General features: G+C 37.5%; 1 protein-coding gene across 10 annotated transcripts in view; it reads right to left on the reverse strand.

The window, feature by feature from the left end:
- LOC123372697 (cAMP-specific 3',5'-cyclic phosphodiesterase 4D) overlaps window positions 1–16,718 on the reverse strand; it is a 618,378-nt gene that overhangs the window by 15,089 nt on the left and 586,571 nt on the right. For all 10 annotated transcript variants that reach the window (XM_045021019.1, XM_045021017.1, XM_045021020.1 and 7 more), the window contains one exon: window positions 4,127–4,220. In XM_045021019.1, coding sequence (XP_044876954.1) covers window positions 4,127–4,220 — 94 coding nt within the window. The remainder of the gene's footprint in view (window positions 1–4,126; window positions 4,221–16,718) is intronic.

Below are 16,718 nucleotides of genomic sequence, written 5' to 3' on the forward strand. Positions count from 1 at the left end.
CCAAGACCAAACATCTACACTGCTATTGTTAGCCCCTCAGCTCGAGACCCGAGAACCCGAATCAGCTGACCCTGGCTCTGAGACTCGGTGCCATGGGATTTTTATTGCAGTGTAGACATTCCCTTTGAGTCTGGATTTCATTGCATGCAATTCATTTGGGAAAGGTTCTCCCGAACTGTTTTTATCTCGTTTCAAGCAGATGGAAAGCAACAAAGTCTGAAAGAGTTAAATATTAAATGTATTTTTCCCTTATGTACAAATTTAATTAAGTAGTCTCTGAACTTCCTCTCCCACATTTAAAAAGCCCCTTCTTTTGTGCTATGAAACAATAGAATATTCTTGAATGTTAAAGGTTTTGAAGTTAGCCTAAGTGGCGTGCAAGGAGGCCTGCAATGGAGAGAAAAAAGTGGTTTTGCCCTTTTTGCTTCCTTATGATATATAAAAGGAGGCATGAAAAAATTTTAAAAAGCATTTTTCTTTTTTTCTAACCTTAGAAAGAAGAGGGCTAGCACGTCCCGATCTTTCCTGTTTTTGATGGAGGACTGGTGAACTGAAGAATATGCCCTTTCATCCCTCAACTGAAGAGACAGCATGTGTGCATGTGAAATCTATTGCAATAAAGGGCTTTTCTCCTAATTATTAAACAAAACAAATAACCCGCCCAAAAACCAAAACCAAACCAAATGAACAAAAAACAACAACTAAGCAAAGAGTTTTAAACAGTTTGATTTAAAATGTTTCCTTCTCAATTTCTCAAGCTTATCTTTTGTGATGTAATACCACCATGTGTTCTCCAGTCCTTCAAGGAGTCCTCCAGCAAAATCAGGAAAGTCAAGGACTGATATTTCTAACATAAAAATTATCCGGGAAAATAATTAAAAATACACTTCTAAACAAGCCAACCAACCTTCTGACCTTCTATAAGTTTACATATATATCCTACAAAAAAAAAAGTACAAACATCTTTTCCCCTCCTGCACTGGTCATCTTTAATGGACAGACTGAAACTGCATAGGGAATGCAGTAGCATTTCTGGATTACTGTGTTTGCTTCTTCAGTTTTTATTGTCTACCTTTCAGGAGTTTGCAACCACTGGAAAATGCAGAGGATTCTGAACAAATCACAGCAAAGAAGAGAATGTAAAAATGCCACCAAGTTTTTAGCCTGCAGCATAATTCCCGCTCCCCACCCCACTCTCTGACCAATTAGAAAAGCAGGGGAGGAGGAGAGTTCTTGACTGGTGAAAAGAGACAACAAATGAAGAGCAGTGACTCGTGTGCATACCTTGATGTTTATGGTTTCGGTCATATGCACAAAGTTTAGATCCATCAACTGGGAGGATTATAAACTGAGTTGTCAGATTAGCTCAAGTGAAAGAAAGTGTCTGTCTGAAAGATTTGCGATCTGCCATGGAATTCCATGGGATTTCCTCATCTTTTGTTAAATATGGGCAACTAATGCTATGAGTACTGATCACCTTTTGTATGTTTAAAATAAGATAATTTCCCATATAGATATGGTTTTTACAGCAAATTATTTTATACTGGTTGCTAGGTTCTATTACATTATCTGTCTAGAAGAGAACTGGTTAATCACACTGTATATGTATGAATATACACTGTAGGACCCTTGATTCTCTACCAAAAGAAAATATATATATGTATATGTTGTAATTATTAATAATTCTATTTAAGGCATGTGTTGCTGATTAGGAGTGCAGCGCCTATATTTCAAAGCAAAACAGTAACACCCTATCTTTCTCACGAAATGTTCCTAGCTTTCAAATGTTAGTAGGTCTTTAAATGCTCAGCAGATGGGTTGAGTATTAAAGAAATAAGGGGGAAAATGCAGAATTTGGTTAACAAGACATAAATTCATTTAAATTTTCTGTAAGAACATTTTCCATCCACACATTGTTGTTCTGAATCTATATTTTGATATGCATGTTCTTATTTTAATATATTTAAGGAGAGTTCTGTAGCTGAGGTAGTCGTATTGCAACCCCCTTACATTTGCATTTCCTTTATTTATTAATATATTGTTTTTTATTTGCATGCCAACCACAGAAAGACAATATTCATTCCAGGGCCGCCCAGAGGGGGGGGCAAAGGGGGCAATTTGCCCCGGGCCCCGGGCTCCGCAGGGGCCCCCAAGAGAAGAGCGGAGGCTCCCGCCTCCGCCCCTCTCCTGGAGCCTCGGCGCATCAAGCGGCGAGACTCCGGCCGAGCCCCTGAGCCCCGCCCCGAGCCGCGTGGTGAGGGGGCGGGGCTGGGAGCTCCAACGGGGCCTGAGCCCCGCCCCGCTCAGAGCGGCGTGGGGAGGGGGCGGGGCAGCTGCCTCCGCTCGGCATGGAGCTCACAGCCCCGACCCCTCAGCACGCGGCTCTGAGCGGGACGGAGCTCAGGCCCTGCCGGCGACGCGCTCGGTAAGAGGCCTAGGCCGGGGCCGGGGCGAAGCCGGGGCCGAGGCTGTGGGGGAGAAGCGGGGGCCGGGGGGGGGAGAGGCCGGGGCCGGGGGGGGGGAGAGAAGCGGGCGCCGGGGCCGGGGCGAAGCGGGGGCCGGGGCCAGGCGGGGGGGGGGGGCGAAGCGGGACCCGCCGCCGTCGAAGCGCAGCCCGGTCTTCGGCGGCGGGGGGCCCCTTCTGTTCCGGGACCCGCCGCCGAAGTGCCCCGAAGGCCCGCGGCGGGGACCCCCCCCCCGCCGCCGAATTACCGCTGAAGATCGGGCGGCGGGTCCCGCTTCGGCGGTAATTCGGTGGCGGGGGGCTCCCGCCGCGGGTCTTCGGGGCACTTTGGCGGCGGGTCCCGGAACGGAAGGCCCCCCCGCCGCCGAAGACCCCGGGCCCCCGGAATCCTCTGGGCGGCCCTGATTCATTCTCAGTAGATTCTAAGTGTTTGTCTCTCCAGAGCTTATTCTGCTTGAAAGATGCAGGTCACATGTGAAAGGCTGACAGCTGCATTTTTTATTCCTGTCAAAATGACTCTTAATTTTTCACGTGAAAACATGCAAAGATGCTGATAGCTCAGTCTTTTCAGTCAGAGGATATGAGAGGCATCTTCTAAGTGGGTCATCTCCTCAGGCAGCCTTATCCTGAGCTTCTAAATATTCCTGAAACTGTACAATAGAGTTTCACTTCTCACATAAGCAGGTAAACTTTACTGTGCAGGTGAATCTGGGCATTCTACTGAAACTGTGAATAAATTAAATGGACCCCATTTTAACCAATTCATTTAGGATATTGGAGATTTGGATAAAATTTATTTAAATACACACACACATTCACGCTATATTTTAACATATATTTTAATGCCCTTTAATCCTAATCTAGACATACCCATGTGTCCATACCTATATTCACAATCTTAAATAGGCTAAGTGTGTGCATGTCTTCAAGCCATGTTTAAATTAGCATGTTCTATATCTATCTTCAATATACACAAATATATTGTTTTTATTTATTTACAAATAGCAAAAAATCTTTTTTCTTTACAAAATCACACAGGTGGGACTTGAGAGGGCTGTTCCATTATTATCTTCATACCTGCTAATACAACGTCATGGTTACTAAGCCCTCCCCACCACAAGCTCCTTGGCTGAAGTTATTCTCCTAGCAGAAATCTGTTCAAATGTTGACTCAGTCATGTTTATCACCCTCTCTATCTGCAGATGGGGAATGCCAATGCACCACCACCATGTGATGAGAGATTCAATGAGATTATTTTTAGCTATGTACTTTCATCAGATCAAGATGCCTTTATAGTATAACCGTATAACTTCTGTACTGGGCAAAATGAGAACTGGGTGCAAGGATTAAATCTTTAAATCTATCAAACAATTCACTATACTAATCCCTCCTCAATTATGTTGGTAATAGGCAAGATTATTTCATGTTAACTATAACAGTTCATGGGAAAACATAGGAATAGGTCTTTAACCAGAACACTTTGCTACAGTACTCAACAACATTCTGCGCAAACCAGCAACACAAAATATATATATGAAACAATTTATGCAGAGAGCTAATTTTATCAATTTATAATGATCTCTCTGTCCAAATACTAAACAATGTAGTTTATGGAATGCATAACTACTAAAAAGACAAATCACTCCCATAATATATTCTTACCTAAGAATGTGTTTGATATATATTCTGAGACCTGATTGCCTGATCGGCTCATTTCAGATAAGTGGGTCAACTCCCTGTTGAGCATTCTTTTAAACTGGGGGAAAAAAAGAGAAAAAAGCATGTTAATGGCTAAGAAACAGTTACCTCAGAATAAGAAAATTGAATTGATTTATAATAAATAAATACATTATATTCAGAAGATACAGTAAACTGAGAGATGAACTGTGAAAATAACACAAAATAATATTGCTTTACTTCGGAACTTCTCCATGGTTAGAAGACAGAATTTAAAGATAGATATTTCCCAAAGATTCGGTGTCAGAGACATTGGGACCATGTGAGCTACTGAATATTCTAACTGCAAGCATGTGCACACATGACTATAACTACTATTTTTGCTATTTCAATCTTCTGAATTTTAAATTTGGAGAGAAATAACTAAGTTATAGTCTATGTATACACAGAGGAACACTTTTTAGTTGTGCTAAGGAATGGGAAACCATTTTTGAACAACTCTGTACTATAGCTCTCCTTATCATACACATACACTCACTCTTTCCATATGGTTTGTTGCCATACATTTTGCAATTTTCTCAAGTTTTTTTTTTTTAAATAACTCAGAAGTTCAAATATCTTTGTAGGAAGGATCAAACATGTCAGTATCTCTTCTTTACTCTAAACCCATAACAAAAGCTATCCCTATGGAAGTGGTTTTTGGTTTATTTTCTTTTGAAACAAAGGAAAATAGGAATTGCCCAATGGATCAGATCAATGATGAACTAGTCCAGTATCGTGTCCCTGACAGGGAGTAGTAGCAGAGGCTTCAGAGAAATAACTTGCTCACAGATGAAGTTTCCTCCTTACTGCCCCCAGCAGCTAGTGGTTAACATATATATGGATCCTATTTATGTACCTGGATATTGTCATTATCCATATAAATGTATAATCCTTTCTCGAATCCTACTAAACTCTCGGCCTTGAGGATATCTTGTGGCAGTCAGTTCCACAGGGTAAGTACACATTGTGAAAAAAATCTTTACATTTGTTGCCTTTTAATGTAATTGAACATCTCCCTGTCCTTGTATTATGAGGAACAGTAAATAGCATTCAGCAATTAAAGTTACTTATTCCAATATACATTAACGAGAATTTGTCAGCACTGAATTTCATCAGTCATTGTGCTACTCTTTCACCTAATTTTGTTAGGTTCCTCTGAAACATCTCACAATAATTTCTAGTTTTGACTAACTCAAATAATTTGTATCAATTAGTTGCAAATATTTCCTATCTCACTGTTCTTCACCTCCTTTTCCATATCATCATAATATTAAATAATGCTGGCCCCAGAACATGTCCCTAAGGCACCCCACTGTAAACATTATGCCATGTTGAAAACTGATAATTAATCCTGTTCTTTTTCTGTCATTTAGCTGGAAAAGCAGGCTGAAAAAATTAGCTCCCCCCATGTTGTCACTGAAGCCCTTTCTTCCAGAATGCCTTGTACAGTGAATATTATTAAATATTTTAAAACTGTATTTGTAAGTCATTGACATTATGATGATGTTCTTCATATACCATGGTAAATTTATCTATTTGAAAATGTAACTGTATAACTATCAGTCACCACTGCATTTGCTATCTCTACCATCTTTGCTTCCATCTGGACATATGATTAGTCCAGGAAGCTCTCTCTACGAAGTCTGAATTCTCTCTCTGTCATAAGCCAAATGCTCAATTTTGATCTTGGATATACTACACTGGAGCATACTATTACACACTTCTAAAAATTAGAAACATATTACATATGCAGAGTTATGGATTTTAAGAACTACATGGCAATACACAACAACATAAGCAATCACTGGGCTTTTAAAACCTAATTCAGAGCTATAGTGTTGCTATGTTTAAACATCAAAAAAGCACGAGTTGGGCTCCAAAAATCAAGTGGCTTAAAAATCATGAAGATTTTATAAAAATTGGGGCGTTTATTTGCCTTGTGGTTTTTGAGCCTTTGGATTGCACCATGAGGGCTAGAAACCATCATTTAAAAAAAAGTAAGTTTAGATTCTCAAATACTCACTTTGGGCTTTGAGTCCAGGAGCTAGAGCTTTAAATAAAACACTAACTATCAGAAAAAAGAACAGGAGTACTTGTGGCACCTTAGAGACTAACAAATTTATTTGAGCATAAGCTTTTGTGGGCGACAGTACTCCTGTTCTTTTTGCTGATACAGACTAACACGGCTGCTACTCTGATAACTATCAGAAGACGCTTAATAAAATTGCAAGAGTTGGCAAGTGTGTGTGTGAGTTATATGTTCTTGTACTAGACATCTTCACTTTAACTTAAGCCCTGTCTACACTTAAAATTTAGATCGACCTCGCTATGTCGCTCACAGAGGGGAATTCACACCTCTGAGCATCATAGTGAACCCAACCTAAACCCCCAGCATAGATGTGGCTAGGTGGATGGAGACATTCTTCCATTGACCTAGCTATTGCCACTCAGAGAGGTAGATTACTACATTGATGGAAAAACCCCTTCTGTTGATATAGGAAATACCTACACTACGAGTGCTACAGAAGTGTAGCAGCAGCACTGAAGCTGTGCTGCTCGTTGTGAAGACATAACCTAAAAACTCCATTAGAACCATTTACACCCAATCTACTGATATCTAGGGAAGTTCAATTGTTGTAATGTACATGCTGCCTTTATTAAAGTTCCTAATATGTATTTAGGCACCTAACTTTTGGCACCCAAATTTGAAAATTTTGATTGAACAGCCTAAGAAAGTTAGTCTATCCAGTCTAAAGAGATACCACTTCTTTTGGTAGATTATTCCACATCCTAATACATCTCATATTCAGGGTATTTAAGACTAAATTCTCTCTTTCTTTAATAATACACTTAATTCCAGTTACCACTCACAATAGTTCCTTCCCTTCCTTGATGTATACACCTAGACAATTCCGCCTTTCATTTCTGTAGATGTAGCACAGCATTAATGGTAGTCTTTATCACATAGGAAAGATTATCCTGGAATTTCTGCTGACCATGCCAACTGCTTAAAAAGTCTACACTCTCTTTAATTTCACAGTAACCGGCCTGATGCAGATCCTTGGTCTCTCATCTGTCCATCATATGCACAGGTAACTTTAAACAATATAATCTAATCTAGACTGCCACACAGTATGAAATTGTACAAATATGTTGGTCAATGCTTTCTACTTTCCTGCTATTCGATAATAGGGATACTAATATTAAAATAAGGTTCCTACCAACTCCAAACCTCCACAAAACAAACAAAAAGGTCACTATCAATATTTGGAGTAAAATCCAGGATTTCACCCTTGGCCTTCCACCAGACTGGAAGTATAAATCCCAAATCTATCCTTCAGTTTATTTCCCATACTTAAGGTGCATAACCAACAATGCTTTTGATATGATTTGCTAACTTCATTTTAAAAACATCTGGACAGTGTTTAACATTGATTTTCTTTTTAAATTAAATATGACAAAGCTAGGTGACTTTATCAGCACTAAGATGTATGTTCTGTTGAAGTCCTTTATAAAGTTAGTCTTTGAAATAACATATGCTGCCAGTGAAAAAGAACAATGATGCTGTTGTTATTAGGCAGACAACACTCAGGAACATATAGATATTCATGTGTTTGAGTTTCAAATGGAGGATTGGGTTAGTGATGAAACAGTCCAGATTTTTTGTCGTCGTTGTCATCGTATGCTGGTTTACTGTAGTTGTTTATTATTTTATACGCTTTAATTCAGAAATTCTCACATGCAGTATTCTGTTCTTTCAAGAAACATTACTATGAAATAATAAATCAAATAATAAAATAATAATAATAGACATAACAATTTGGGCCATGTTGTCCCCTGCTGGGTTCACTGAGCTCTCATTGACTTCATCTGGGGCCAAGAGTGCACTTCAAAAGGCAAGCAGAATATGCTGCCCTGCAGCATCAACTCACAGCATGTTTGTTCATCCATGCATTGTCATTTTAGAATGAAACTGTGCTTGGCACTCAGATGGCCCACTGCAAGATCTTAGCTTAAATCACATAGGTTCTTGCCACGGCTGTGGGTCAGCACAGTATACATTTCCCAACCTGCAAGTAAAAGCCTCCCTAAGGGTATGAAACTTGGTTAAAATGTCTATACCCTGATGATTTGTAAGTTACAGAAATAGTAATATTGATCAGGTAGGAAGTGCTTTTACATTTCCAGACATTGCACATTCATGATCAACGAAATAAAATTGCTTGTTTGAGAAAACTCTAGGGTTTCAAAATGGCATAAATAAAAGTCAACCAAAATTTGGGATAATTACCGTTAATTATTAATTTTAGATAATGTTAAAATGATTAAAAAGTTGTATTTTGACAAAACCCAAACCAACTACTGCACAATTTTGAATAATTTTTAAATTCATAATATGCAAAATCTATTGCTCCTAAGACACATTTACAACATACAGTGTAGCTATTATACTGGCATCTCAGCCTAAGGAACAAAGATTTTGGCAGACCTACGTGTACACCAAATTCTCCTTTTACAAGGTGCTTTGCAAGGGAGAATCATAGAGGGATTTACCCACTTCAGCTTCCAGACCTTTTTTAAAAGCAAAAATGATATACCAAACCCTTTAAACTGTCAAAGACCATTGACTGAAGAATGCATAGGCGCTAAGCTATTCCCCACTGGGAATTCCCCACTGTAATGTGGCCAATGGGTCAGTAACATGTATTTTCACAATGGAGACTGATGTAGAGTGACCAGATGTCCCGATTTTATAGGGACAGTCCCGATATTTGGGGCTTTGTCTTATATAGGCTCCTATTACCCACCACCCCCGTCCTGATTTTTCACACTTGCTGTCTGGTCACCCTAGACTGATGCCACATCTAATAATGTAATTACTGAAAAATCTCTGAAGACAGCAGAAACCCTGGTTTCAATTCTTACATGTTTCTATTAAACCTTATTTTTTTCCTTTTACTATTACTAAAGGAAACTATAGCACAGACACTATATTCAAGTAATGCTAAATATCTAGCTTCAGGCCACAAAAGTATTACAGTACAATAGGACTGCTTATTTTGGACCATATTCTGCAAAAATTTAAACATCTGCCTAACTTTAAACATGTGAGCAGGCCTATAAACTTCAATGGAACTATTCACATGCTTAAAGTAAAGCACATACACAAGTATTTGCAAGACTGGGGCTTTTTCCTCAATACTGTGGTTATTTCCAAACAGTGAGTGTTCTTATAACTTGGGTTAGAAGCTTCCTAGTCATTTCAATTTGTTTTGGGCTGAAGCCTAGAATACATATTCCAAATATCACAGAATTTTCATTTGTGTCTATGTTTACTTTATTAAGAATTTATTCAAACACTATTTTGTTATAGGAGATAAAATACAAATAATATTTTTATAGTACTCTGTGCAGAACACCTTGCAATGGTTCTTTGGAGAATTTTGACAATTTCTTGCAGTATTAATTGTTCTCAGTCAACACCTTTTACATACATGTAACATTTCTCTGGGGTTATATTTACAGTGGGTTGAACCTTGAAGTCTCAAGGATGGTAATTAGGTTCAAAGTAAATTTATGGTAATAAAATAATCTGGCTTGTGTGTTTAATTTTATATCTACAGCTTTTTGTGGTTAAAATTTAAAAACTTTCACATAGTTTTTGTGATCATCTTGTCCTCAGCACAAAGCTTTAGTAAAGGGGCTTCATGCAGGGAGCTATGTATGTGTTTGAATACACTGAATCCCGCCCACAATATATGGGGGGACCTACCCAACCATTCTGCTGCAGCTCAAGGACTGTATTAATGGCTGCAGTCTACTGCACCCTCCTGCAACAACACAGAATTTGTGGCTACTGGAAGCAGGCAGTTTTTGGACAAACTGGCCATAGCCTTTCCAATCCCTCAGTCTCAATGCTTTCATGGACAAAGCCACTCTGGAATATTGATTAAAACAATTTAAAAGATAGTTCTAGAACGAAAATAAAAATAAATTAATTTTATTGCAGCATATTTGTAAATCTTTACATTCTAAAAAACCTCCAGATGTGATAGAAAAGCTATTTAATATCGACTGGCCCTACTGGCTAATTCTCAGTCCTTAGGTACTCTTTACTAATGCAAAACTACCTTTCAATAGGAGTCTTGCCTGAATGAAGATTTCATGTTTGAGCCCACAGTGTTTAATAAACCTCAAGGTCATGCTTAAACTTTTATGTTCAAGTGTGCTAAAGGGATATATATTGTATACATCTCAGCTCTGAGATAAATGACATTTATTGGTGTAAAGAAAGATGCTCTTGGTAAACAATGTAGGGATATTCCATAGGGACAATTCTCAAAAATATTTTAACAAAATATAAGGTACTTTCCAAAGCATACAGAAATATATAAAGCTATTATCCAGTAACAGTTTTAAATGTGCTATGGTTCATTGTATCCAGGACAGTCTTTTCTTCTTTAGAATTTCAGAAATGTCCTAAATTCTATAAATATTTATTGTCAGAAGACAAGATCAAATCTTTATGGCTGGAAGATTTTCCCCAAAATACTTAAATTGTGTAATGTATTTCTAAATATAATATACCAAAATTCTGTTCAAATACTTATTCAGCTTCTTAGCTAAAACCATTGTCTATGCACACTGTATGAAGCTACCATGCACAGAAGACATATTTCATCATGTCTAATCAGGTAAGGCTGTTATATTGCCTTTTAAAATTCAATTAGCAAAAGATCAACCCATTTTAAAGACTTCGGCAGAGAGATGGAAAACTGGTTGAACACCTGTGTTTTAGAAAATAGGAGCAATATAAGTAACTGTGTGATTGTCTAAGAAATATTTCTGAAAGAATTTTTTTTAAATGCTTAACATTTAGATGTACTCTGGAGAATGGAAAATAATTTCAATTTAGATTTTGATAAATGATAAATGATAAAGAGAATCCAGCTAACTGGCATAATGAAAAACATTCTCTTCACAGATGATTGAACAAAATATTTGAGAATATACTGTAACAATTCTGCATTAGCAGAGAGTGCATACAATGACGTAACAGGGGTTTTCCATTTCTCATTTTTAAGATTCTAAGACAAAGCTGTGATCCTCTTAGTATTAATACAACTGGGCATAAAAAATCTTGTTCTAGGTGAAAACAATGTCTGCATTATATTTAGTAAAATAATTTTGTTCCTATATTGGACTGTTTAGTTTAGAATGAATACACAGTAACAATTTTATTTAAAACACTATAATCTGGAACAGCTATTGCATGTTAAACGTCTGATGATGAAGTTATATTTTAATACATATTCCATGAACAAAATTAGAAAGGCAACCCAGATTTTTGCATATGCATATGCAGCCATATAACTAGAAGACAAATAAAGCCCAAATATGATTTTGTACTAAGTTGATTCTGCACTGCGTGCTAATTAGAATACTGATTTAATTCATCAGTACAAAGCTTTCCGTAAGAGATAAGCTGCTTTATATTTTATTTGCTAGCAGTATTACAGGTTAAAACTAATTTGAAGTTGTTCCACATTCAACACTGTTCAGTACTCGGAGAACACAATTTTCAGTCTCTTTGTGTTTTAAAGAAAACCTCTCTCTCTCTCTCTCTCTCTCTCTCTCTCTCACACACACACACACACACACACACACACACACACACACACACACACACACACACAAAATGCTACTTAAAGATACCATTCATAATTGCACAGTAATTCAGCTAATAAAAACCAATATGAGTCATACATTCACCCATTATTCTCAACCCATTCACTTTAATCACACATTCCTTAGCATATGGTACAGTATTTCAATTTTATTTTCTAGAACAGCTTTTTCCTGTCTAAAAAAGGCTATTTTTGTAGCATGATTCTGTTAAAATCTTTTTTTTTTAAATAATTCTACTGATTTTCTTTTAACTTTACATAGGCAGCTACACACCATGTGTTTGGTCTAAATAAGGACTACACCTTTATCACCTATTTTTTATTATATATTAATAATATTTTAAAATATACAAATATACCTTCTGGGAAAGAATATACAGTGTGGTGAACTATTATTGCTCAAAGGGGGCTCTCTTTTCTGATTCTCATCTTCACAATCATATTACCCCCAAACATACTGTCCATTATTCATACATTGCAAATCAAAGTTCTTAAAAGATAAAACAAAAATCCTACCTTAATGTAGCCCCAAGAAACTGAGAGTAAATAGTTTGCTTCAGGCATTTTTGATTTTTTATACTACCAGTTTAACTAAAAATATTTAGTTCTTCTCTATCTGATAACGTAAAAGAGTCTCCAGAAGAAAGGTTGTTATTATTATTTAGTTACTTTTTCTCATCTGAAGCTTCTCTGCAATTAGGTAGATATGAGGTATTCGGACATGAAATCCAATTGCGCTGTCTTCTGACTGTATAAATGCCATTTGTAAAACTCCAGACGTTCAAGGACTAGCTTGAAGAGACAGATTGGATGAGCTGAAGAAATATCTAAAGAGCTAAGGATCTGCATATTTCCTGAACACCAGGACTTAATGAATAATGTATGTCAAGATGCTCAGCTGCTGGAAAGACTGGTTCTATCAACAGCTACCAAATAAGGACCCGAGGGGAAAGTCACGAACAGTATCAACTAATCCCTCCCACAAACCCCAACTAAGAGCCAATTGTATTTCATCCTAAAAGATATCAATGCAGGGGATAAAGACATGCTGAATGCTAATTTCTGATTGGTTAACATGGGTGAATCTCCTGGGAACAGAATATTTCTTCTTTTCTATGCTAAATTCTATTTAATAATGGCATTCCTGCCTTTAGCATTATTTCCACGCAAAAAAAGAAAAAAAAAGACTGATTAACTTAACTTTTTTTTATTGTCAGTATCATTTGCCAGCTCCATTCAAAGGGAACGTCAAACCTATCCCAAAAAAAAGGTACAGCAGGTATTCTACACACACTGCATGTCATTTGTCCAGTCTCTTTAACTTTTTATGTGGGAAAGGAACACATTTGAATCTTATGAGTAATGGAAACCAGAAGAATAAAGCTTCCAGGATTCTTAAACATATGTGACCATCTGTAGCAATGAAAATGCTTTTTCTTTTGATGCCATCTGAATTAAAAAACAGATCAATTCCTGCTTGGCCATGGATCAGTCTGCTAACTCAAAACGTTCTGCTATTTCAGCAGACAAAAATCACCTATTATTAAGATGGAATAACACAAGCCAACCTACAATCTTACAGTTCTAAATACATGTAAAGCTTCCATGCAGAAAGCAGAACAAAGGCACTGTAGTCATGAAATTCTTGCTGTAGCTATGCAACTTTTCACTCCAGTGTCATACCAGATTAATGTAATTAATTACAGTTATACCTCACAGAAAAGAAGTGACTTGTTAAAAAGTGATGCATGTCAATGAGCTGACTCAGAGCTCTAAATGAAATATGCTTGCATCTGCCACTCAGCAAACAATTAAACTCAGAAAGATGAATAAATTATTTGCACCCATTGGTGTAAAACTTGTGCACTACTGCGACAAATTTCAGAGTCTTTGTTGTATCATAAGAAGGGACAATTTTCTAACGTGACAATGGTGATATGCCTAAAGACACGATGAATGAGGTACAGCATTCAATCTTAGCCCCCACTGCTGATTCATTAGAAGATGCTGACTGACAATAGTCATGAGGGAGATTTTGGCTGAAGTGTTTTTTACCCCACTGAGTGATGATGCTAGAAAGCAATCTCAGCAGTGCTAAGTGCTTGAAAGGGAATCAAACCCTCGCAAAATCAATCACACACAAAAAATAATGAAATTAACAGATCTCCTTACAGGAGAACTGGAATGCAATGGAAATACAGCAAGCAGGTACAGCTACCACATACCTCTGGCACAGTGTACAGTATATTGGTAAGGAGAATATTATACAATGAAATGTTACTGTATATTTCAAAAATGTAACAAGATTTGAGTGAATACATTACTGAAAAATATTCTCTTGCACACACAGAGACACAATCCAATGTGTCTCACTCTTCTGCGCTTATATAGGGAAAATGTCCATAAAATATTTTACCTTTGGAAACACAGGTTGGCCACTACAGCCTCAGCAGAACATTAAAATGGCTCCAAAAAGGTATTTGAGGAAAAATGTACAGTCTGAAGAATCATTGTCATAGGACACAGTTAACCTACTATATAGAACTGTGAGCTATATGCTAGAGAAGTGCTTTTTATTTAGCATGAAAGCAGCAGGCCACATATGTTATATTGTTTTCACACTCCTAGTCAGCTTCTGCAGATGAGCATTGCTGCCACCTATCGGTTACCAAAATTACAAATTAAACATATCTTTTGCTGATTTTTCAAATTAAATATGGTGAAAATGATGTAATAAAACTTTGGTCTTAAAAGTTACAGAAGAGGGCTATGAATAATCCGCAGACCAAATTTCCTTAAAATTTTTGTTTGGATTAAATGGGCACAGGTTATTGCCCTGTGATTTGCATGCAGAGAGGACCATTTTCTGGCAGATTTCTCTTGCTCTGCTTGTATGGCATATCTGTGGCACTGTTTCATTTTCAGAGACCCTGCAGAATGCTCTTAGAAATCTGGGGATGCGGAAGGGGTTGGGACCGGGCAGTCCAAGAGTGGTGAATTATGCAGGGCCAGGGAATTACATTTTTCTTCATCAGTCCCATAGACATTTCTGAGAAAAGTTTAATACTCAGGGGCTCCAACACCTTTTCAGTGGCCCTCCAATATGATTCTTTTTAATAGAGTCTGTGAGGCAACTTTTGATGCTTAGCACCAGGGACAGATGTTACAGTCCACAGAGCCAGCAGGAAATTCCCTGTCTCTTAACCTACTGGTGAGGGAGGAGGTGAAAACCATGCCATGGAAGGTACTACATTAACAGCCAACATATATTTTACTGTGTATTGGATGAAACCTGCATTCATGAAGCTTTCATTGCAGTGTATAGTAAGAATGAACATTACAAAGGTGTTTCCAGCCAGTGTTCTTATTTTGCTATGTTAAGTCTGATTCGAGAGTTAGCTAAAGCTAGTCCTTAAATACAATATGATTTTTTTTTTCAAAATCTTTGCTAAAAATACAAAAGCTGCTTCAGGGAAGGAATATTTTAAAAGAGCTCTTTAAAAAAATTATGCCTGCTGCTACTCTATCTGAAAATACTATATTTTACTGATTATTATTCTCTAGATACACATCTACTTTAAAATTACAATTTAGGGTTTGTCTACGCTTAAACTGCTACAACGGTGAGCTTCAGTGTAGAATGCTGAGGGGTTCTCCTGTCAGAGTAGGTAATTCACCTCCTCAAGAGGTGGTGGCTAGCTTGACAGAAGAATTCTTGTCTGTATGGGGACTTAGGTCAGTTTAACTATGCTGCTTAAAGGTGTGGATTTTTCATGCCCATGAATGACATCATTAAATTGACCTAATTTTCTAGTATAGATAAGGCCTTAGTGAAGAAGAGAATTACATTTATTATCTAGAAAATGTTAAATTCCTGTGGTGAGGTTTGTGGGTTCATGCAAGATTTTGCAAGGTTTTTTTTTAAGATGTTTACAGGATTTCTATAAAACGACGTGAATACTTTGCTGAGTTTGCAGAGTGAAATTCCTGCAACATGCAAGGGCCTGGCAAGCTTTTCAGCTGATGGCTGTTATAATGTGACTTATATTAGTAGTGATTTAAACTGTTGAGAACTAATTCACACACCATGGAATAAATCTATAATTTGTTTTAGAACCATTAACCCATCCTGATAGGAACTGGCAAGTCACCCAATATATTTCACCATCATCATTTTGCTGGTGACGCTAACATGTCACCTGACTTTTGGATGGGAGGAAAAATATTGTGGACCACCTCACAACTTTAAACTTGGAAAATTCACACATCTGACTCGTTTACAGTAATCTTTTTGTCTGATTCTCGTTTTCAGTTTCCAAAGTTGGAATGAGTCACTATTGGGTCATAGGAGATTGTGTAGGACAGAAGGATTTACAGTAAATAGTAGTCATGCACAATAACCACCTAGGATAAAATGGGACAATGAAAGAACTGGGAAACAGCAGAAATTCAGGCACTCAAAAGGTGCTTTTAATGTACATAAGGGTAAAATGGGATATTCCAAGGATTTTCCTCCCCAGATAATGAGTATGGTAAATGAGAATGGTAAAATTGTTAATGATGCAGCTGAAAAAGCAGAAGTGTTCAATAAATATTTCTGTTCGGTATTTGTTAAGAATCAGGATGATTTGCTTGTATCACATAACGATGATGAAGTACTTTCCAGACCACTAGTAACTAAGGAGGATGTTAAACAACATATACCAGGGATACTGGAATAAATATTTTTAAATCTGCAGGCCTGGGTAAGTTGCACCCAAGAGTCCTAAAAGAACTGGATGAAGAGAGATCTCTGGCCGCTGATGTTAATTTTTAATAAATCTTGGAATACCAGGGAAGTTCTAGAA

This window comes from Mauremys mutica, chromosome 6 (genome assembly GCF_020497125.1).
Source record: "Mauremys mutica isolate MM-2020 ecotype Southern chromosome 6, ASM2049712v1, whole genome shotgun sequence".
In the NCBI taxonomy this organism is placed as follows: Eukaryota; Metazoa; Chordata; order Testudines; family Geoemydidae; genus Mauremys; species Mauremys mutica.